This window comes from Phoca vitulina, unplaced genomic scaffold (assembly GCF_004348235.1).
Source record: "Phoca vitulina isolate PV1807 unplaced genomic scaffold, GSC_HSeal_1.0 scaffold12, whole genome shotgun sequence".
In the NCBI taxonomy this organism is placed as follows: Eukaryota; Metazoa; Chordata; class Mammalia; order Carnivora; family Phocidae; genus Phoca; species Phoca vitulina.
In genome coordinates this window covers 33764981-33779624 of record NW_022589715.1, presented here as the reverse complement: position 1 = coordinate 33779624, position 14644 = coordinate 33764981, and the positions used below count along the sequence as shown (strand labels likewise).

At 35.6% G+C, this 14644-nt stretch overlaps 1 protein-coding gene across 5 annotated transcripts in view; it reads right to left on the bottom strand.

Moving 5' to 3' along the window:
- Window positions 1–14644, bottom strand: part of USP34 (ubiquitin specific peptidase 34) — a 260898-nt gene that overhangs the window by 62720 nt on the left and 183534 nt on the right. For all 5 annotated transcript variants that reach the window (XM_032410902.1, XM_032410904.1, XM_032410903.1 and 2 more), the window contains 8 exons: window positions 12539–12579; window positions 12285–12409; window positions 10773–10925; window positions 9779–9883; window positions 7401–7456; window positions 7183–7303; window positions 703–886; window positions 64–224 (listed from right to left, as the gene is read on the bottom strand). In XM_032410902.1, coding sequence (XP_032266793.1) covers window positions 64–224; window positions 703–886; window positions 7183–7303; window positions 7401–7456; window positions 9779–9883; window positions 10773–10925; window positions 12285–12409; window positions 12539–12579 — 946 coding nt within the window. The remainder of the gene's footprint in view (window positions 1–63; window positions 225–702; window positions 887–7182; window positions 7304–7400; window positions 7457–9778; window positions 9884–10772; window positions 10926–12284; window positions 12410–12538; window positions 12580–14644) is intronic.

Below are 14644 nucleotides of genomic sequence, written 5' to 3'. Positions count from 1 at the left end.
AAGATTAACAAAATTTAAAAATTGTCTTTTACAGTTTTAATACTGAAGTGAGGAAAACTGTACCTTAGCAGTGAAGACAGCCTGTCTTGCCTCAGGTATCATATAAAGTTGCTGAATAGTAGAAGCCAAGTAACAAGTAGCTCCAAGGTTAGTTAGGCCAACAAATCTACACTCAGCACGAACATCCTCATGGGGCCAGTAGTCCCATTTATAAGGCGCATGGGCTGCTGAAAAAAGAGGGAGGAAAAGATGCCCCCCAAACAAACTATTAAACATAATGTATTTTGCTTTTACTAACAGCCACTACTCTCCATTACTTTAGTTAATATACATAAAACATTATATATGATAACTAAAACTAATGTAACACTGCATGTCGATAATACTCAAAAAAGAAATAAAATTAGTAAGAACACACAGAAAAGCTAATTCATTCTCTAAAAATTCAAAAGACTGCCAATATTTGATTTTATTTGGCACTAAATTATTTAACCAAAAAATTCCAAAATATTTCAGATACCTATAAAAAGTCCTTTACACCTGTTTTTTTTAACAAAGCAATGTTTACTTTTTTAACATCTTAGCAACAATAGTTTATAATGTTAAAAGTGTATGAATAGTGAATTCTTTCTATAGCCATGCCCTCCAAAATCTCTTTTCTGCTCATAAAATTTAGAAAGATCAAAGGAAAAGAATGCTTACACTGCATGTGTTGTGCCATAACCCAGTTGTGTATTAGCCTGTAGTTCTCAACGGATCCCTTTACCATCTCTACTAACAAATCATAAGCAGCAGCTCTTGAAGAATGTGATTTGCACTTTGGCTGCTGTCTGTCTTTTAGACTAGGCAACAAAAACAGGAGATTGAAGATATCTCTTAAAAATTCCTGGAAAAAAAAAGAAAGGCCACATATATTATCTAAAATTACATATTAGTTATATTCTAAATATAATGAATACCTTACGTAGAGTGAACTAGACTATAGGACAATCTACAATTTACTAAAAGGCTATTTAAAAACTTAGAGCAGCATCATATACCATCATCTCAAAGTCTTCCCAATGTTCATTTCTCTTAAAAAAAAAAAAAAGCAAAATGGGTAGGGATCAACTTTACTCTTCCTTACCTCTTGATAGCTAACAGGCTCATTCTTAGATTCCCATCTATAATGCTATTATTTTCCACTCCATTAAGTGACCAAAAGTTTTTGTTAAGGACTCCTGTCTTGACTGCCTTTGCCATTTACTTCTGTTTCTCCTTATTTCACTCTCATAACATTAACAGCAGCAGTAGCCAAAGCACCAACTTACTCAAAATGAACAGTTATGGTGCCAGATACTACTCAAAGGCCCCTATACAAAAGACAAAGAAGGCTAAGAACCTTGCCTGGAGTCACAGAGTTGGAAGAAGCCAGTGCCAGGATTTCAGACACCAAGCCCTCGATCCCAGTAAAGTTCAAACTGAAGTGTGAAGTTTTACCATCCTAGATGTATTTTTTCCTCTAAATTTGATCCGCCTGAGGGAGGGTCACCTTTCCTACCTGTTTCTTATTAATTGGTCCTTTGTTACTTTACCAAAGATAGTTATTTCTCACATACCTCAAATACTACCATGATACATTGTTCTGGGGTATAAAACCAGAATTCTGGTGTACTGTGCAGAAAAGAGGTAATGTAGTTAAAGACTAACATTCTCTTACACTTAGAATGGCTGGATTGTAAGGTTGATCCCTGGGTGTCATGTGAAAATTTGAACAGTAAAGAGTTCGCTCCTCTGATATAAAACTTTTCCTAAGTGATAAAAGTGGCTCACTATGCGTTTTATATTTGGTTTATGCTGAATACCTGCTTTCCATCTGGGAGTCTGGAATTTCAGACACTGTGGTCAGTTACACAGGTACTATAAATGACAACCCCCATTTCACCCCACCTAAAACCCTGACCTGAGTGAGGCTCAAGAGAGTTCCCCCGATAGATGACACCTCACACATGTTGTCACACTCATCGCTGGGGAAATTAAGCACATCCTGTGCAATTCCAATAGGAGAGGACTCTTAAAAGCATGCACCTAGTCTCCACCAGATTAGGCTGGATGCTGTCTTTTTTGTCACTGACTTCATTTTGTATTATTTTGCTGTAACAAATCTTAGCCACTAGTACAACTACATGCTGAGTCCTTTGAGCCCTTCCAGTCAATCACTGAACCTGGGGATGGTCTTTGGAACCTATGACACAGGTACCAAATAAAGGACAATTTGAAATATTTTCCCATTAATGACATCTCACTATTGTCAAAGAAAGTACAAAGTCCTGATTTTGCAATGAAAAGTAAGTTTGGCTAAGAAATATGGAAAGTGAATAGGGTCTACTTCATATAGCTGATAGACTGATAAGTCTGTCTTGCCTATCTTAGAATTCAGAGATTAGATGATGTGTCTTGGAGATACAAGATAACACATTTACTTCAGCTAGAAATTAAAGTCAAACTAAAAAAAAAAAAATGGAACCGGCTAATAACTAGTTTAAAATGAAATATCATGGGGGTACCTGGTTAACGTGGGGCCTGCTTAAGATTCTCTCCCTCTCCTTCTGCCCCTCCCCCACTCTAGAAAAATAAAAAATAAATAAAATGAACTATCTTTTGCCCATCGGTTTAGAACCAGAAATTGAATGAGCTAAGTTTCCATAGCTCCAAAGCTTTGATAAAATATATTTAAAACCTATGATAAGATAAAAACACTTTATCAGAAATATCAGGTTGGTAAAAGCATAATGAAATGAACAATATTTAATTTTCCTTACTGAGTTTACCAGAAAAGCAGGTATCTCTAAGTAAAAGGATAACCTATATATTAATATGTCCATTTTTTAAAAGATTTATTTGAGAAAGAATCTCAAGCAGACTCCCCACTGAGCATGGAGTCTGACACAGGGCTCAATCCCATGACTCTAAGATCATGACCTGAGCCGAAACCAAGAGTCAGACGCTCAACCGACTGAACCACCCAGGTGCCCCACAATATGTCCATTTGATAAATAATGGTAAAACCATTCTGGTATACTTCACAGAAAAAAGAACCTCAAACTGCTGAGAGAATACTAAAAATAGTTTCTGATAATAGATCAGTGTGATTTTTAACATGTAATTCAGAAGAAATTCAAAGATTAAATAACACTGTTAAAATAAAACTTCCATTTCCACTGTAAACATGTGAACAAAGTTTACATTTCCATTATGTAAATAAGGTTTCCCAGAATCTACATTATAAAAATATAAAGTAAAGGGCGCCTGGGTGGCTCAGTCGTTAAGCATCTGCCTTCGGCTCAGGTCACGATCCCAGGGTCCTGGGATCGAGTCCCACATCGGACTCCCTGCTCAGCAGGAAGCCTGCTTCTCCCTCCCCCAACCCCCCTGCTTGTGTTCCCTCTCTCGCTGTGTCTCTGTCAAATAAATAAAATCTTTTTTTAAAAAATTAATAAATAAATAAAAATATAAAGTAGGAAGAGAATTAATGAACACACATTCGACCTCATTAACAAGTAATATCCACCTATAACTATATGAATTAATTTTAAAAGGCCCATCCTTCTTGTTAATACATTCATTTTCAACTAAATTTCATTTTAATGTTTCATACTTCTCTGGCAAAACTTAAGGTATATTTGGACTTGCCTATGGTTCTGCAGAAGAGTACATGCCCTGGGTTGCGAGTCTCTGCTATTCACAAATAAACCCATTTTTGCTGGTAAAATAACTGGCAGTTTTGTTCTTTAAGGTTAACATTACTTGGTGATCAGACGTGGAATACAAAGAAGACCCTCAACAACTCTGAGGCTGGTGAACAAAACATGCCAGTATCCACAGAGTCAACTGGGCTCACTGCTTTCTTGCTGACCTTCGAGTCTGAGGCTTTGAGTCTTTTAAGAAAAGTCCCCTTTGGGAATTCTTCACCTCCTGAGAGGATGACTTACGAGACTTACATGACTTACTTGTCACCCCACACATGAGAAGGAAATCTCTACAATCATGTAAAGCGACAACCATGCTGAAACAACTTCGACCCAGATATAACAAAGAAATGAAAGAAAACTATAAGAAAAAGTTTCAGAGAAAAATGAGACATCCTAAACCCATTCTGTTCTTACTAATCAAATTGCAAAACAACAGACTCTATAAAAATATATCAAGAATATAGTTCCTTCTATTTTTGAGACTGAAAAAATGTAAACAGAAAGCTTGACAAAATTATTGCTATAGACTGCCAACTACTTTTAACTAGAAGATGGACTTTTGACATTTGATGAAGATACAAATTTCCTTCTATAAAATGTTACTAAAAAGAGCTTTTACTTAAAGTTTGCTGTGTATATGAAAAAAAGTATATTTAGGTTGCTTTGATTGCCCATATCCAAATAAATGTAATGTAATGATAATTAAAAACAGAAGAAATTCTGGACAACACTGTGAGGTCACAGTATTTTTTACATTAATTATGTTTTTTAAATATTTTTTTCAGTTTTAACAAATTCCTGGAAATTATATTCTTTAAAAATACAGAGTTGATGGGGATTAAGGAGTGTACTTGTGATGAGCAATAAATGAAACATGGAATTGCTGAATCACTATACTGTACACTTGAAAGTAATATAACACTGTATATTAACTAGAACTAAAATAAAAACTTAAAACAAAATTTAAAAAATAGAGTTGAAAAATCTAGAAATGTTTTAAAGTCTAAAAATCTGTGTGAGGACACCTACGTTTCCCAAAATTCTTTAAAGACTATGTGAGCAATATTTCAGTACATGTGCTGCCGAAGCGAGCACAAGACTATGTGAGCAATAAAAGTTTGAAGACTACTGTACTCTGCTGGCTCTTAATCTGTCACCAGGTATTTTGCTAATGTACATTCCTGACGTTATTTGACTGGATCAAACACTTTAAGGACTCCCTTTTTTAAATTACAAAAGTAATGCTTTTGTTTTACTGCATGTACATATAAAAATAATTTCCTGTGAACTCAAGAGATGACCATATCTAGGGGCGCCTGGGTGGCTCGGTCGTTGAGCGTCTGCCTTCGGCTCGGGTCATGGTCTCGGGGTCCTGGGATCGAGCTCCGCATCGGGCTCCCTGCTCGGCGGGGAGCCTGCTTCTCCCTCTCTCACTCCCCCCGCTTGTGTTCCCTCTCTAGCTATGTCTCTGTGTCAAATAAATAAATAAAATCTTTAAAAAAAAAAAAAAAAAAAAAGAGATGACCATATCTAGCTTCCCAAAGTTACCTCCTATACTTTTTCAAACTCAAGTCAAGCTGAACTAATCCCTGAACTTCCTACACATATCCAGTGGTTCCTATCACTTTATTTTTACTCATATTCTTTTCTAGGACTTAAAGGTTTCCTTTACTTTTCTACTTAAAAAAAAGAAAAAAAAATTTATCCTGGGGACGCCTGGGTGGCTCAGTCGGTTAAGCATCTATCTGCCTTAGGCTCAGGTCATGATCCCAGGGTCCTGGGATCAAGTCCCGCATCGGGCTCCTTGCTCAGCAGGGAGTCTGCTTCTCCCTCTGCTTGTTCTCTCCCTCTCTGACAAATAAGTAAAATCTTTTTTTTTTTTTTTAAGATTTTATTTATTTATTTGACAGAGAGAGAGAGCGAGAGAGGGAACACAAGCAGGGGGAGTGGGAGAGGGAGAAGCAGGCTTCCTGCGGAGCAGGGAGCCCGATGTTGGGCTCGATCCCAGGACACTGGGATCATGACCTGAGCCGAAGGCAGTCACTTAACCGACTGAGCCACCCAGGCGCCCAATCAAATTTACTTTTAAGAATAGGAGTATATAGGGGCGCCTGGGTGGCTCAGTTGGTTAAGCGACTGCCTTCGGCTCAGGTCATGATCCTGGAGTCCCTGGATCGAGTCCCGCATCAGGCTCCCTGCTCGGCAGGGAGTCTGCTTCTCCCTCTGACCCTCCCCACTCTCATGTGCTCTCTCTCATTCTCTCTCTCTCAAATAAATAAATAAATAAAAATCTTTTTAAAAAAAAAAAAAGAATAGGAGTATATAATGGGACAGGGGTGCAAAGATGATGTTCCCTGCAGTTGCTTTTTTTTTACAACCAGTAACAACATAAATGTCAATAAAAATATTGTTTCCCTCCTTATGTATTTATTTTTTGAAATATATTTTTAGTGTATTCATTTTTTTAAATAAAAAAAGCAGATCACAAAATGGTATTTATGTAATATAAATGATATACCTAAGTATTTAATGTATCTACGGAAACTCCTGGAAGGTCATCCATCACCTAAGCATCATGGGAAATCAAACTATATGGGGATCTTCTCTTTGCACTATCTAAAAATTTCTTTTTTTACAATGATTTTCACATTACAATATGTTATCAAAGAAATCAATATATTATATTTTAGAATAAAAGTTATATACTGGCTTATGTAACATAGTACTTCAACCAGCAAAACTAAATCAAATTATTCCCAGTGAGTATAGGAAAAATTCAAAAAGGACCTAGAAAAATAGCACAAAAAGGGGCTTTGTCAAATAGGGGAAGTAGTACAGATTTAAGACAGTTAAGACTGTCACCTTAAGTTTATCTCCAGAATCCCGAACTCTATGCCCTTGAGGATTATCTTCCATCCTTCTGGTTATTCCTGTGTTTCCTACCACAATTAGTGACCTCAAGAAAACAACCCTCCAAACCAAAACTAACTCCCTCAATGCAGGCAATGACAAAAGTGCTAATGGCAGAGTAAATAACTTAATCTGAAGAGTAATTAGGCATTTATGGGTATAGAGTGCTTAGGTGTTATCAAATATTCACAGATTTCATGTCAAATGGGCTTCTAAAACATGAAAACAGATAGGTACTCTATGACTACTTATTAATTCTGTGTAAATTATTAATTCAAAATAGTCAACCCTACAGAAATTGTAGTAGAGGTTGCCTTTCTATGTACAAGTCATAGGAATTAAAATTTTTTCTGCATATAAGCTTAGCGTTAATATTTCTAGGGTTCATTTTATTCAGTGTTCTCTTTTCCTACCAACAATAAAGTTCTAGCAAGCTTTATGTTTGCACGTTTAAGAAAATTTAACGTACCCACATACAATGCAACAACAAAAAAAATTTCAATCATATTTCATACAGACATTTAGATGTCTTAATACCTACCTGTCCTTCTCTGGAAAATTTAAAGGGTGGTTTGTGTTTAATAACACTTGTTGCAAGCCTTAGAAGTCCTGTAAGGCCATCATCTTCTATATTACCATCTTGATGATCAAGGATTTCCCTGCTACAAAAAAGAACACAAGCAAAACAAGATAGTTCACATACTTATGTCCTTTATGTTTCCTCAACGATAAAATTGTCAATTCCACATCAAATTTTACCTTCGAATACAGTCAGCCAAATGTCGTGCCAAAGCATCTAAGTCAAGGAGTGTGGTCTTAATACAAAGAGAAAATACAAAATTCAAAGTGTTTAGTAGGCAGAGATTACTAAAACAAAAAATATCCTTCCCCTGTAAGTAATAAGAATTTGGTTCTCCCAAATTCATTAACATACTAATTAAATTATAAATAATACAGCTACTCTTTGATAGCTATAAACTCATCATTGATAGTCCTTTAAAAAAGAATCCACGGGGTATGCCTGGGTGGCTCAGTCAGTTAAGCGTCTGCCTTCGGCTAAGGTCATGATCCTGGGGTCCTGGGATTGAGCTCCGCATTGGGCTCCCTGCTCAGCGGGGAGTCTGCCTCTCCCTCTGCCTCACCCCCTGGCTTTGCGCGCGCTCTCTCTCTCGCTAACTCTCTCAAATTAAGTAAAGAAAATCTTAAAAAAAAAAAAAATCCATGGCATGTCAGTAATAAATTATGATAGTCATAGTAATGTATGGAGGAGATACAAAGGTTTGTTGTTTTATTTTCTCTAACAATTTTATTGAGATATAGTTCGCATTTACCAGTCAATTTGCCCACTAAGGTTTGTTTTTTTTTATTTTTTTTTATTTTTATTTTTTTTTATTTTTATTTTTATTTTTTAAAGATTTTATTTATTTGACAGAGAGAGACACAGCGAGAGCAGGAACACAAGCAGGGGGAGTGGGAGAGGGAGAAGCAGGCTTCCCGCTGAGCAGGGAGCCCGATGTGGGACTCGATCCCGGGACTCCGGGACCATGACCCGAGCCGAAGGCAGACGCCCAACGACTGAGCCACCCAGGCGCCCAAGGTTTGTTTTTTTTTAAAGCTTTTATTTATTTTTTGACAGAGAGAGACACAGCGAGAGAGGGAACACAAGCAGGGAGAGTGGGAGAGGGAGAAGCAGGCTCCCGGCCAAGCAGGGAGCCCGATGCGGGGCTCGATCCCAGGACCCTGGGATCATGACCTGAGCCGAAGGCAGACGCTTAACGACTGAGCCATCCAGATGCCCCACTAAGGTTTGTTTTTAACACCACCTTTAAACTAGGCTTTAAAAAATAAATTTAAGGGGGAGGGGCTGTCTGGTGGCTCAGGGGTTAAGTGTACAACCCTTGGTTTCAGCTCAGGTCATGATCTCAGAGTTATGAGATTCAGCCCCGCATTAAGATTCTCTCTCTACCTCTCCCTCTGCCCCTCTCCCCACCTGCGTCCACCTCACTGGTGCATGTGCTCTTGCTCTCAAAAAAATAAATAAATTTAAAGGTACAGTTCCAAAAAATTTAACTTTTCATTATAACTGAGCAACAAACTGAAACATTTCACAAAACTTAAGAGAATTCTCAAAGAAATTTGTATCTCTAAGAAAAAATGATGCTGACTGGCAAGTAAGCAATATTAGATTCCTACCTTAAATGGGTAACCCAAGATTTAAAAAAAAAAAAAATCAATGGTTATCTGACATCAATATTTCATGAATAATCAAGTAGAACACATTCAATATTTGTAACTATTTCTCAAATGAAAAGTACTTTAAGAATTCAATGTACACTGCTCCTTAAAAGTAGAAAGTGCAAATACTATAGGATTTTTTAAACTGTAAAGTATATAAAATGCACTTGAATTAAAATATTTTTTTAAGACTTTTTAAGTAATTTCTACACCCACTATGGGGCTTGAATTTACAACCCCAAAATCAAGAGTTGCATGCTGTACTGACTGAGCCAGGCAGGCACCCTTGGATTAAAATACATTTAAAAAAGAGAAAATATTTCCTAAATATCTAAATGTATCTTCTTAAAGTGTTTCTCATTTTTTGACGCATTTCAGCTTACTCGGTTTATGAAGGAGAAAAAACTTACGTGGCAAGTTTGTCTTCGAAATTAACTTATTTTAAACATCTATTTGAAACTATTTTAGTCTAAGAAAATTAGTAGATCAGTAAGTTAATAGTTTCTTAACCTTAAAATAAATTCTATTTGAATTGCAATTTTATTTTACATATCCAAAACTCCAAACCCATATGCTATTACAAAACACTGTGTATTTACATTTAAAGTCCAAATTTCACATTCCAAGTAACATTTTATATCTACAAATCTTACTCAGAAGAAATAGGAAATTACTTATAGGTACCAGATGAAGACATTTCAACAAAGGTCAAAGTAAAAAGAAAAAAGGAATTTAGAGCAAAACAAAAAGGTCCAACTACAGTAAAATAATTATGGCATTTTCAACCCTTAGAGAATGATAAAAAATGCCCTCAAAAATAAGGGCTTATATAAAGTCATAAACATACATGAGCATGATCCATCCAACATCATACAAGTTAATGTATAATTTTCTGAACATACCTGACTAGCATCCTTTATATGTATGTTGTCCACTAATTTGCACAACAACCAAAAATACTCTTTACATCCAGGTTTTAACATTGGTTCTTCTTCATAATCATCTATCTATTAAAAAAAAAAAATTTTTAACTTTGTGAAAACATTTTAAAAAGGGGAATAACCTAAAATTATAATACATTTAAGAAACTACAGACCTTATGAAAAAATTAAATCCCTATACAAACAGTATTCAAAATTTAACAAAAAATGGGAAGAACACTTCTAGCTTCTATAAAATTAGAATAACTAGGCCCATAAGTGAATAGTATAAAGTATTACCCTCAAATTTCTTATAACCCACTCGGAAAAGTCATTACATGAGTAACATATAATGTTAAATAACGTGACAGAAACGAAGAATTCAATGAAAATGTGTGTCAACAAAAGAAACCTACAGAGCATAAGTATATATAAATCTACCCAAATGCAATGGTCTATTATAGTTTTGAAATCTAAAACGTAATAAACACATTACATATCTTACATACTTGATGACAAACACGGAGGAGGAAAAAGTAAATCCTACAATGCATCATATTTCTGGGATTAGTAGAATTTACTTAATGAGCTCTGAATTTATTATGTGGTAGAAGGCTTTTTTACAAGGTAGTATATACACTGGAGCAGGAAAGGAAATTCAAAATTCAGAGTATCATAAAGATTAAAAAAAAATCTGTGTGACTGAATGAGAAGAAAGCTACACTTACGATGTTTTTATCATTCAATTTTAGTTAGAACAAATGCTATTTCCAAAACTCCATTCCTAGGTGTAACATGGACACAATATGTCCACAATGCTGTCACTTCACAAACTGTATTAATTATTCTCTTGGTAAAAACTACATACAGTAAACAAGTACTCAAAATTACTGTAAGTATGTAATACAACGATAAAAACTTGGGGCAAAGAAAATTGCAGAAATAGAAACCACTCCTAAACACAGTAAAATCTTACCCTGATAGGTTTGAGTGCTTGAGCATCAGGAAGAAATTTCAACAATGTTGAAGCAGCCAATAACAGAAAAGAACGATTGATTGAGTCTCCTCCATCCAGCCCTGACAGAGATAACTTATAAAGACCATTGCAAGACTCATGACGGACCGCAGTCTAAATGAAAAAGCAAGTTCCAAAGATAGTGTGAGTTAAGTATTAAAAAGTTAATCTTTAAAATCAATGTCAGCAGAAATAACATGTTACACAGTTTCTTTAGTAATATTTTTTTAAATGCAATGTTCTGATCATATACCCATGCACATAAATCTGATCAAATAAAGTACCTCCAAAGTATACAGTACTATGTAGAAACATGTTAGAAATTCCCAAATATGGACATGAAGAAAACCAAATAAACATAACAATAACAACAAATACAAAAGGAACAAAGGAGAGGATATTCATAATAATTTATTTACAAAACTAAGTAAGAGGATAAAATATTTTCGGAACAAGAAGCAATTTAGAAAGTACTTATACCAAAACATTTTAGTTTCTACAGGACTTGCCCAAATGTCACAATCATTACCTGTGACACAGCCAGAACAAGAATACATATGCATTCAACTCAGAGCTTAAATGTACTAAGATAATGCTGCCTAAAAAAGATGTAACTATTTTAACTAGTGGCTAAGTGTTTTAGCAAGAGTATGACTGACTTTAGTGTTCACATTGGAATAAAAATATATTTGACTTATCTCTTGTGTCTAAGGATACACTCTAATAGAAAAAGGAAAAGAGGGACCCCTGGGTGGCTCAGTCGGTTAAGCGTCTGCCTTCAGCTCAGGTCATGATCCCAGGGTCCTGGGATCGAGTCCCGCATCGGGCTCCCTGCTCCGCGGGGAGCCTGCTTCTCCCTCTGCCTCTGCCTCTCTCTCTCTCTATCTCTCATGAATAAATAAAAATCTTTAAAAAAAAAAAAAAGAAAAAGGAAAAGAAGCTTCCTCTAAAACATAAATTACCAAAAAAAACACTCTAGTCCTTCCCAGAAAAAAATTTTCAAAACTCCAAAGCAAAATAAGTATGGTTTTATTTCAGAAAAAGAAAAATATGAATGCTCTAGACTATTTAATATTCACAATTTTTTGCATTTTTATTTAAATTCAATTAACATATAGTATTAGTTTCAGGGGTAGAGTTCAGTAATTCATCAGTTGCATATAACACCCAGTGCTCATTACATCACATGCCCTCCTTAATGCCTATCACCCAGTTATCCATCCCTCCACTCCCCTCCCCTCCAGCAACCCTCAATTTGTTTCCTATGGTTAAGAGCCTCTTAACATTCACATTTAAGTGTACGAAGTTCAAAACACTGTAGATCTGAAAATGTTTAATAAGTACATTCCAGATAATGGGACATATTTATGGAATCATGTCCATTTGTTTCCATTAGCTCTTTTTTTATTATCAATGCAAATAATGTAAAAAAATATGAAGAATAATAGTACCGATTTTCAATCTTTATCTTACCTCAGGAATAAGGAGAGTCAATTTCTTTAACCAATCTTGTAAATGGTCACTATCAGCAAGGCTAGATTTCACTAAAGAACAGCAATGTGCCCAACTCACCAAGAGCCACATTGAATAATGTGAAACTAAAGAGAAATTAGAAAAAAGTATGACTATAAGACTTGTGCTGTAAAGAAAACACAATGTTCATTATTAAATACTATCTAATTATGCAAATCTCTGTTAAAAATTAACTTTGTGGAACCCTTACTTACCTTCATGCCTAGACCTGTGATCGGACTGAGCTTTCAAAACTCTGTAAAGTAAAAAAAAAAAAAATCCACCACCACTAATTAATTTTAGCAATAAAATATTAATGACTCAATTTATTACCACTTATCCTTTAAAGTTTACACAATGTACCCTCCATAAATAGAGAATAAATTTTAAGAAAAATATGTTTCCTATGGTCTTTATCTTTTAAAGAAACACTGGTAAAATATTACAAACCAATCCATTTGACTGCTCAGATTTAACAATATCTGAGTGAATACAGTATTGATTGAAATAAGTGAACCAAGAAGTGCTCATGATGGGTGAGCTGAGTGGCTCAGTCAGTTAAGCATCCAACTTGGTTTCAGCTCAGGTCCTGATCTTAGGGTCATGCGACTGAGCCCCCCACATTGGGCTCTGTGCTCAGTGTGGAGTCTGCTTGTCCCTCTGCCTCTCCTCCCTCTGTTTGCTCATGCTCACACTCTCTCTCTCCCACTTTCTCTCACATCAATAAATAAAATCTTATAAAAAAAAAGATTTAATTATTCGAGATGTGTATTACAAACAGAAAGGTTGTAATGGTTTAGATTCTAAACTTCAGACTTCTAATTTTAAAAATAAAATCATACACTGACACACAATGCCCTTCCTTTAGTACTGTTAATGCCAATTTCTCTCAGAAATGGTTAAAAGCAAATTACTAAAAAGTAGAGAAAACTAATTTAATTCTGTATTATTTTACATTTGTTTTTCTCCACACATTCAGTTACTTCAGTGGAAAATGTATTACTTCAATTTAAAGAAAAGTATTAAAAACTTTCATTTTAACAAAACCAGTAAATGGGGATTATCTGTCTTACAAATAAATTGTTTAAAAAAAGAAAAGCACTGATCTCTAGCATCCTCACTTTGTTACAATTAACAAAACACCTTTCAAAATCTCAAAAAGCAAGATTCATCCACATTATTGATTTAAAGTAAAAAGTACTGGGGCACCTGGGTGGTGCAATCAGTTAAGCATCCCACTCTTGGTTTCAGCTCAGGTCTGATCTCAGGGTAGTGAAATTGAGCCTTGCATCGGGCTCTGTCCTCAGCACGTAGTCTGCTTAAGATTCTCTTTCCCTCTCCTTCCCCACTCCCTACGCTCATTTGCGTGCTTTCTCTCTCTCTCAAATAAATCTTTAAAAAAATAAAAGTAAAAATTTAGTACTAAGAAGTTAAAACTTGTAAAATCACATACGTGTCCATATTTCATGTTCAGTTATTATCATATTGGTATAACCAACTTTACCAACAACCTACCCATCTACCTTTTAAATATGTAGCATTAGAAGATTTTTGATGGGGCACCTGGGGGCTCAGTTAGTTAAGCATCTGCCTTCGACTCGGGTCATGATCCTAGAGTCCCGGGATCAAGCCCTGCCTCAGGCTCCCTGCTCAGCTGGGAGTCTGCTTCTCCCTCTGCCCCTCCCCTCAGCTCTTGCTCGTGCACACACGCTCTCTCAAATAAATCTTTATTAAAAAAAAAAAAAAAAAAAAGATTTTTTTGATAACATAGGCAAAAAGTATGCTCTAGCTGCCTTAATTGATATAAACCTGGCACCATATGAATCAAGGTGGGACCTAAGGAAAAGATAACGGTGCATGAACAGGCACAGAGATAAAAACAGGAATGGGGGGCAGGAGGAGGGGGCTCACATTACAAAGATGGTAAAAAGTTTTTGAAGAATGGAACTGGTAGAATGAAAAACAAGAATTGCCACAGAGTGAACCAACTTGAACAGCAGTAGCTGGTATCAAACCTGCACATTTTTTTTCCTTGTGTGAGGTTAACAAAGTCAAGTGAACATATCTTGATTCACAAGAAATAAAAGCAAACTAAAACAGTTACTGAATGGCCTTGTTAACTCAAATATATCATGGCATGTGGGATAGTAGAGTGTGGGTTAGGGAGGACCCAGAGGAAAAGTTAAGAATTATTTAACTGGAGAGTTAATTGGTGGTTGGGGTATAAAATGTATTTTATCATACAAATCAAAGGCATGTTTACAGTACTTTCTTCGTTTCTACACGCTGTCCATTCATAAGTTTTACAAACAATGAGATAA